Raw genomic sequence first — 10000 nt, forward strand, 5'->3', positions numbered from 1 at the left:
GAGATTATCTTCATGTCATAACAAATACAGACAATAAAACTTCAGATCATTCAGAGTTTAAATTGGCATGAATGAATCTGATTAATATGGTGACAATGACTAAAGAGTTTATATTGGCATGGAGGACAAACAGATCAATAAATGGCAAATCATTAAACTGAAACCTTTTAGGGTTCATCGTAAAATGGCACAGTGATGTTGACTTAACGTAATGTTGCTTGTTCACTAAAACGAAACATTGAAACAATCAAAACGTTCCTAATGAAAAGGCACAGCTTGTCTGGCGGTTCACACAAGATACATTCTTGCGTTGCATCTTAAAGGGACAGTACACCCAAAAATGTAAATTCAGTCATTGTTTCCTCACCCCTGTGTTGTTATAACCCGATATGTCTTTCTTTGTTTTTCTGAACACAAAGGGAGAAATTGTGAATAAATGTTGTGCTCAGTGATGTCACAATGGCAGTTTATGGTGACACCTCTTCAAGCTTCAAAAGAACACTGAAGTATCATTCAGAAGTCTAATTAATTATTCATGAGACTCATGATTGTTATGAAAGTATACGATCAGATTTGATGAGAAACTGAAATCTGATGTATTATTTAGTGTAAATGTTCACTGACCGTTGATCTCCTGTGTGTGTGTGTGTGTGTGTTCATGATAGGACACGAGAGCAACATTTCATTGCTCAATTGCATTTAACATTGGGGCGTTCAAGAGAAAACTCGTTTTGTTTATCTAAAAACAGTGATAGTGACAACAGAACACAACACAGCTGCACACAAAACAGAGAACAGATTTTACTAAACATGTCTGAAGAGTTTGTAGTCCAAGAATTGATGCATTTCTGTGCCCAGCCTTATTTTTTTGTTTTTTTTTGTTATGTTTTTGGACCGGTGTCAGTTCACAGTGGATGGAGTTACCTGCACGATGCTGAAAATAGAAAACAAGCGATCGATAGAATGTACCAGAATGGACAAAAACTCTGATTATCATAGAAAATAAACCTGTTATTGTGTGCCTGTTTCCTCTGCAATTTTTCTGATTGATTTCCGAATGCTCTATTCAAAAAAATAAGGCTGGGCACAGAAATGCATCAATTCTTGGACTATAAACTCTTCAGACATGTTCAGTAAGTTCTGTTCTCTGTTTTGTGTGCAGTTGTGTTCTGTTGTCACTATCACTGTTTTTAGATAAACAAAACGAGTTTTCTCTTGAACGGCCCAATAACGTGAGGGGTGCGTGAACTGTTGCTCTCGTGTCCTATCATGAACGCACACAGATCAACGGTCAGTGAACATTTACACTAAATAATACATCAGATTTCAGTTTGTTTCTCATCAAATCTTATCGTATACTTTCATAACAATCATGAGTCTCATGAATAATTAATTAGACTTCTGAATGATACTTTTGTGTTCTTTTGAAGCTTGAAGAGGTGGTCACCATAAACTGCCATTGTATGACATCACTGAGCACAACATTTACTCACAGTTTCTCCCTTTGTGTTCAGAGAAAGAAAGAAAGACATATCGGGTTAGAACAACACTGGGGTGAGTAAATAATGACTGAATTATATCTTCTGTTAATGCTGATCTTCTGTAAAGCTGCTTTGAAACGATGTGTGTTGTGAAAGGCGCTATACAAATAAAATTGTCTTGACTTGAATTATCATTTTTGGGTGATCTAATCCATTAAGATGCCTTGTAAAGAAGTAAAAGTAGTTGAACTTAGTAGTTGAAAAATGTGTCGTTCTGTTGCATTCTGTTGCAATCTGGTAGCTTTTGAATGCATTAACGCGTCCTGTGTGAACGGCCCATGAAGATGTCACAATACATTTTTTTAAATATTTTTTGGCCTTTAAAAAAGGTGATAAATCTCATTGAACATATTGTTAAACGTCCTGTGAGCGATATCTAACGTTAGCCAACCCGATGTCAGCAAGCTTGAACATACAAGAACACTGACAGGCACAGAGGGTTTCTGATTGGCTAGTTTTCTGATATTTCTAAAACCCAATTCACTGATCTCTCTCTGATTGGTCAGGTAGTAGTGCCATTTAAAACTGGGTTTTTTTATCACCTTTTTCTCCCAATTTGTAACGCCCAATTCTCACTGCTTAGTAGCTCCTCATGGTGGCGTAGTGACTCTCCTCAATCCGGGTGGCGGAGGACGAGTCTCAGTTGCCTCTGCGTCTGAGACCGTCAATCCGCGCATCTGATCACGTGACTATTTGTGCATGACACCGCGGAGACTCACAGCATGTGGAGGCTCATGCTACTCTCCACGATCCACACACAACTCACCACACGCCCCATTGAGAGAACCACTAATCACCACCACGAGGAGGTTACCCCATGTGACTCTACCCTCCCTAGCAACCGGGACAATGTGGTTGCTAAGGAGACCTGACTGGAGTCACTCAGCACGCCCTGGGATTCGAACTCACGACTCCAGGTGTGTTAGCCAGCGTCAATACTCGCTGAGATACCCAGAAACCCTCTAAAACATGTTATTTAAAATAAACGCTTACAGCAGCTTAAATGTTGTTCATAATGTAACTAAATGGCTGCTTCACCCTGAACAGAAGAGTATAAGAGATGGTTCCATAATAACATATTCCACATTCATCCATCTCTTCAGTCATTAAAGGAATAGTTCACCAAATAAAAATAAAAACCCTCATGTCGTTCCAAACATGTTTGTTGACATTTTGTCTATGGAACACAAAAGCAAAAATCTACTTTTGTGTTCCGCAGAATAAAACAACAGCATCCGCGTTTGGAGCGACATGAGGGAATGTTAACACTGCCACTTTTGTGTGAATGGTTTTTGTAGTTATGAGATGATAAACAGATGCCTGATTGTGCTCTTCGGTTCGGTCCTGAGTTTGAGAGGCAGCGTGCTCAAATCTAAACTTACAGAGACACACGAGTAACATCTGTGAAAGCATCCACACACAGCGGTCCACGTTCAACACTTCTGTACATCCACGGGCGTTAGACCGATGAAAGTTCCATTTTTCTCATCTTGTTCGTCAGATTTGGCGCTCACGGGAGTGTACATCGTGTCTTTCTTTGCAGACTGCTAAAACACAAAACAATGTAACAACAGATAATGAGATAATGATGCACGTCTCATCAACACATCTAAACATACGGTTAGAATAAGAATTAGTCCAGAAACATGCAAGTACATGAATGCAGGCGTGAAGTCCTCGCCTCAATCCGTGGCGGAGGACGAATCTCAGTTGCCTCCGCGTCTGAGACCGTCACTCCGTGCATCTTATCATGTGACTTGTTGGACACGTTACCATGGAGACGTAGCGCTTGTGGAGGCTTCACGCTATTCTCCGCGGCATCCACACACAACACACCACATGCCCCACCGAGAGCGAGAACCACATTATAGCGACCAGGAGGAGGTTACCCCATGTGACTCCACCCTCCCTAGCAACCGGGCCAGTTTGGTTGCTTAGGAGACCTGGCTGGAGTCACTCAGCACGCCCTGGATTCAAACTAGCGACTCCAGGTGTGATAGTCAGCATGTGGCTGTCATCATACAAAACATACAAATTCGTTTAACTTTATCATTTGATTGCCAAACTATGATGTACTGTATGTCTGGCTTGTCAGGACCAAGTTGTTTGATGGTCGGTTTGTATTGAATTTACAATAGAAATGACACACTGTTACAGACACGTTCGTGATCGGTCACACTGCTGCTGTGCACTAATACTAAAGTTATCTTTGGTTTGGCACTATGTTTATGGGTGGATTAATTTCTGCCCCAATGGGTCTCAATCAGCGCTCGTTGCAGTACGTTTGACTGAGTGTAGTTCTCTGACTCCTGCTATTGAGACCCTGTGAACGAAGACTTGAATAGCACACACTGTTTCTACAACACTCACACACTCAAGATCTGACTCTGACATTCTCAGAGAAAGCTGAAATGTCACATTTTTGTGGCTTATCAGAAGGTTTGGAGGGAAAGTGGAAAATAAGTTCTCTGAGAAGCCTGAACCAGAACTTTCTCACACACACACAGTTTTACCTTGTTTTGACAGTCTCGGTATATGAGGATGATGGTGATGAAGAGCAGGGTGACTCCCAGAGCGATGAGCATCAGCGGGAAATGAGAGACCAGCGTTACGATCAGCAGCAGTTTATGAATTCTCGCGGCTGAAACGTCATCAATCACGACAGACTGAAACAAAAAACATTAAAAAGATTTAAAAAAACAATGGTTTAGTCCTTCCTTAAATTTGATCCAAAATAGACTGAAATAAAGAAATAAACAAAAAACAAACAAACAAACAAAAATGTAAATAAATAAATACATTTAAATAAATAAACACATTTAGATAAATGTGAATAAATAAATGCATTTAAATAAATAAACTTAAATAAATAAATTCATTTAAATAAATAAATAAACACATTTAAATAAATGTGAATAAATAAATGCATTTAAATAAATAAACTTAAATAAATAAATTCATTTAAATAAATAAATAAACACATTTAGATAAATGTGAATAAATAAATGCATTTAAATAAATAAATAAAGACATTTAGATAAATGTGAATAAATAAGTGCATTTAAATAAATAAACTTAAATAAATTCATTTAAATAAATAAACACATTTAAATAAATGTGAATAAATAAATGCATTTAAATAAATAAACTTAAATAAATAAATTCATTTAAATAAATAAATAAACACATTTAGATAAATGTGAATAAATAAATGCATTTAAATAAATAAACTTAAATAAATAAATGAATTTAAATAAATAAACTTAAATAAATAAATGAATTTAAATAAATAAATAAACACATTTACATAAATGTGAATAAATAAATTCATTTAAATAAATAAACTTAAATAAATAAATTCATTTAAATAAATAAATAAACACATTTAGATAAATGTGAATAAATAAAGGCATTTAAATAAATAAACTTAAATAAATAAATTCATTTAAATAAATAAATAAACACATTTAAATAAATGTGAATAAATAAATGCATTTAAATAAATAAACTTAAATAAATAAATTCATTTAAATAAATAAATAAACACATTTAGATAAATGTGAATAAATAAATGCATTTAAATAAATAAATAAAGACATTTAGATAAATGTGAATAAATAAGTGCATTTAAATAAATAAACTTAAATAAATTCATTTAAATAAATAAATGCATTTAAATAAATTTAAATAAATAAATGCATTTAAATAAATAAATAAACTTAAATAAATAAACACATTTAGATAAATGTGAATAAATAAATGCATTTAAATAAATAAAATGAAATAAATAAATGCATTTAAATGCATTTAAATAAATAAATAAACTTAAATAAATAAACTCATTTAGATAAATGTGAATAAATAAATGCATTCAAATAAATAAACTTAAATAAATAGATACATTTAAATATATAATTAAGCTGAAATAAATAAATGCATTTAAATAAATAAATACAAATACATAAACAAAAATAAATAAATAAACAGAAAAAATTAATAAACTGAATTAACTAAATAAACAGAAATATATCAATAAATTAATTGAAATAAATACATGAATACATTTAAATAAATAACTGGAATAAATAAATGAAATACATAAACAAATATAAATAAATAAACAAACATAAATAAATACACTGAATTAAATAAATAAATAAATTGAATTAAATAAATAAAGTGGAATAAATAAATCAAAGGAAAATCTAATGCAGAAGATTAAAGTCACTTGAGCATAAATTCCAGTTCAGGCCTCATATTTGTGTGATTGAACTGTATTGCCAAAATATATATAAAGGTGTTTCTTCTACTTAGGACACCTTTAGCACTGTGAATGTCTAGAAAGTAAAGTCTCGTTAAACTCAAGATTTTGAGATTATTTTTGTGTCATTTCCGGCACATTTCCATGCTGGAAACGACATTTTTAACCTTTTTCAAATAAAATGACCGACTCATTTGTCTAGCTAAGATTAATTTAATAGTTTACATTTGGTGTGTCCTAAATCCACACAGTTAATAAATCAACCAATCAGATCTCTCTCACCTCATTCAGAAATACGACGGGGAAGATGGTGTTGTTTAGATTCTTGGTCAAACTGAGGAAGACACAATTACAAAGTCCCTCAGCACCATATATCACACACATTATCTATGGGATACACACAGTTGTTTATCAGCACACATAATGAAATAATCAGAAAGGAAAACAGCGCTCACGGGAAGCCGGATATTCTGGCTAGATGAATGTTGATCTGAGCCCGTTTCATCGCACGAACAGGCACTCCCATAGTCTGCACCAAAACAGCAGAAAACATCTCATTCTGTCATCTCACAAGTACACAAGAGAAATACTCAGAGTAGAGTTTGTCATGGGCTGACTGTGTGTTTTACCGGGTTGAGGTCGAGAAAGGTCTGGTGATGAGCGTGCACTGGAGAAATACCATCGATGGCGTCGACATACTTCTTATCACCCAGATGAAAGTGAGGAAAAGACACGACTACAGGAGCACCTGAGAGACAAACAACAATAGACATTAACAACACCGATATCTGATTATTCAGGATAACTCAGTTCAGGAGACTCTGTGCTGTCAGTAAAGGGTTAAACGTTTCATGCACGGGGTCATGTGACCAAACAACATGGCGCTGATCACAGCGGAGTTTGTCTTTGGGAGAAACGGCAACAAAACTAAAGTTTTTGAGAAACTAAATTAAGTTTTTACATTAAAACCTGTTTTAAAAATTGTATACATTTATCGTGAAACGGCACGCTGTTAAACACAGTGTACACTAATGTGTACTTTAGCACATTGTTTCCTTAGAAATACTGTATTCACTGTGATACACTTGAGAATTAATGAATTCATCCAAAAACTGATAAATGTGTCTTTCAGAGGCTTTATATGGAGTTATGATGATAATAAGGTGCATTTCAAACTGTTCTGAGACCAGTGCAGACAGACAGCACACTGGAGGTTAAGTCATGCACTAAATAGGGAGCAAGGGAGCATCTTATAGCTCTCTATAACTGTTCTGAGACCAGTGCAGACAGACAGCACACTGGAGGTTAAGTCATGCACTAAATAGGGATCAAGTGAGCATCCTATAGCTCTCTATAACTGTTCTGAGACCAGTGCAGACAGACAGCACACTGGAGGTTAAGTAATGCAATAAATAGGGAGCAAGGGAGCATCCTATAGCTCTCCTATAACTGTTCTGAGATCAGTGCAGACAGAGAGCACACTGGAGGTTAAGTCATGCACTAAATAGGGAGCAAGGGAGCATCCTATAGCTCTCCTATAACTGTTCTGAGACCAGTGCAGACAGACAGCACACTGGAGGTTAAGTCATGCACTAAATAGGGAGCAAGGGAGCATCCTATAGCTCTCTATAACTGTTCTGAGACCAGTGCAGACAGACAGCACACTGGAGGTTAAGTCATGCACTAAATAGGGAGCAAGGGAGCATCCTATAGCTCTCCTATAACTGTTCTGAGACCAGTGCAGACAGACAGCACACTGGAGGTTAAGTCATGCACTAAATAGGGAGCAAGGGAGCATCCTATAGCTCTCCTATAACTGTTCTGAGACCAGTGCAGACAGACAGCACACTGGAGGTTAAGTCATGCACTAAATAGGGAGCAAGGGAGCATCCTATAGCTCTCTATAACTGTTCTGAGACCAGTGCAGACAGACAGCACACTGGAGGTTAAGTCATGCACTAAATAGGGAGCAAGGGAGCATCCTATAGCTCTCTATAACTGTTCTGAGACCAGTGCAGACAGACAGCACACTGGAGGTTAAGTCATGCACTAAATAGGGAGAAAGGGAGCATCCTATAGCTCTCTATAACTGTTCTGAGACCAGTGCAGACAGACAGCACACTGGAGGTTAAGTAATGCAATAAATAGGGAGCAAGTGAGCATCCTATAGCTCTCTATAACTGTTCTGAGACCAGTGCAGACAGACAGCACACTGGAGGTTAAGTCATGCACTAAATAGGGAGCAAGGGAGCATCCTATAGCTCTCCTATAACTGTTCTGAGACCAGTGCAGACAGACAGCACACTGGAGGTTAAGTCATGCAATAAATAGGGAGCAAGTGAGCATCCTATAGCTCTCTATAACTGTTCTGAGACCAGTGCAGACAGACAGCACACTGGAGGTTAAGTCATGCACTAAATAGGGAGCAAGGGAGCATCCTATAGCTCTCCTATAACTGTTCTGAGATCAGTGCAGACAGAGAGCACACTGGAGGTTAACTCATGCACTAAATAGGGAGCAAGGGAGCATCCTATATCTCTCCTATAACTGTTCTGAGACCAGTGCAGACAGGCAGCACAATGGAGGTTAAGTCATGCACTAAATAGGGAGAAAGGGAGCATCCTATAGCTCTCCTATAACTGTTCTGAGACCAGTGCAGACAGACAGCACACTGGAGGTTAAGTCATGCACTAAATAGGGAGCAAGGGAGCATCCTATAGCTCTCTATAACTGTTCTGAGACCAGTGCAGACAGACAGCACACTGGAGGTTAAGTCATGCACTAAATAGGGAGCAAGGGAGCATCCTATAGCTCTCTATAACTGTTCTGAGACCAGTGCAGACAGACAGCACACTGGAGGTTAAGTCATGCACTAAATAGGGAGCAAGGGAGCATCCTATAGCTCTCCTATAACTGTTCTGAGACCAGTGCAGACAGACAGCACACTGGAGGTTAAGTCATGCACTAAATAGGGAGCAAGGGAGCATCCTATAGCTCTCCTATAACTGTTCTGAGACCAGTGCAGACAGACAGCACACTGGAGGTTAAGTCATGCACTAAATAGGGAGTGAGGGAGCATCCTATAAATCTCCTATAACTGTTCTGAGACCAGTGCAGACAGACAGCACACTGGAGGTTAAGTCATGCACTAAATAGGGAGCAAGGGAGCACCCTATAGCTCTCCTATAACTGTTCTGAGACCAGTGCAGACAGACAGCACACTGGAGGTTAAGTCTTGCACTAAATAGGGAGCGAGGGAGCATCCTATAACTCTCCTATAACTGTTCTGAGACCAGTGCAGACAGACAGCACACTGGAGGTTAAGTCTTGCATTAAATAGGGAGCGAGGGAGCATCCTATAACTCTCCTATAACTGTTCTGAGATCAGTGCAGACAGACAGCACACTGGAGGTTAAGTCATGCACTAAATAGGGAGCAAGGGAGCATCCTATAGCTCTCCTATAACTGTTCTGAGACCAGTGCAGACAGACAGCACACTGGAGGTTAAGTCATGCACTAAATAGGGAGCAAGGGAGCATGCTATATCTCTCTATAACTGTTCTGAGACCAGTGCAAACAGACAGCACACTGGAGGTTAAGTCATGCACTAAATAGGGAGCAAGGGAGCATCCTATAACTCTCCTATAACTGTTCTGAGACCAGTGCAGACAGACAGCACACTGGAGGTTAAGTCATGCACTAAATAGGGAGCAAGGGAGCATCCTATAACTCTCCTATAACTGTTCTGAGACCAGTGCAGACAGACAGCACACTGGAGGTTAAGTCTTGCACTAAATAGGGAGCAAGGGAGCATCCTATAACTCTCCTATAACTGTTCTGAGACCAGTGCAGACAGACAGCACACTGGAGGTTAAGTCATGCACTAAATAGGGAGCAAGGGAGCATCCTATAGCTCTCCTATAACTGTTCTGAGACCAGTGCAGACAGACAGCACACTGGAGGTTAAGTCATGCACTAAATAGGGAGCAAGGGAGCATCCTATAGCTCTCCTATAACTGTTCTGAGACCAGTGCAGACAGACAGCACACTGGAGGTTAAGTCATGCACTAAATAGGGAGCAAGGGAGCATCCTATATCTCTCTATAACTGTTCTGAGACCAGTGCAAACAGACAGCACACTGGAGGTTAAGTCATGCACTAAATAGGGAGCAAGGGAGGATCCTATAGCTCTCCTATA

At 38.1% G+C, this 10000-nt stretch overlaps 1 protein-coding gene across 2 annotated transcripts in view; it reads right to left on the reverse strand.

Moving 5' to 3' along the window:
* Positions 1-1504: 1504 nt before the first annotated feature.
* Positions 1505-10000, reverse strand: part of scarb2b (scavenger receptor class B, member 2b) — a 44366-nt gene continuing 35870 nt past the window's right edge. Inside the window, exons 8-12 of one of the 2 annotated variants that reach the window (XM_052104418.1) lie at positions 6432-6550; positions 6258-6331; positions 6085-6136; positions 4055-4207; positions 1505-3085 (exon numbers count right to left, since the gene is read on the reverse strand). In XM_052104418.1, the coding sequence (XP_051960378.1) occupies positions 2975-3085; positions 4055-4207; positions 6085-6136; positions 6258-6331; positions 6432-6550 (509 nt within the window). In that variant the 3' untranslated portion in view covers positions 1505-2974. Of the gene's footprint in view, positions 3089-4054; positions 4208-6084; positions 6137-6257; positions 6332-6431; positions 6551-10000 lie in introns of both variants that reach the window. The other variant, XM_052104417.1, reaches the window with a different exon arrangement.

Source organism: Xyrauchen texanus, chromosome 34, assembly GCF_025860055.1.
Source record: "Xyrauchen texanus isolate HMW12.3.18 chromosome 34, RBS_HiC_50CHRs, whole genome shotgun sequence".
NCBI classification, from domain to species: domain Eukaryota; kingdom Metazoa; phylum Chordata; class Actinopteri; order Cypriniformes; family Catostomidae; genus Xyrauchen; species Xyrauchen texanus.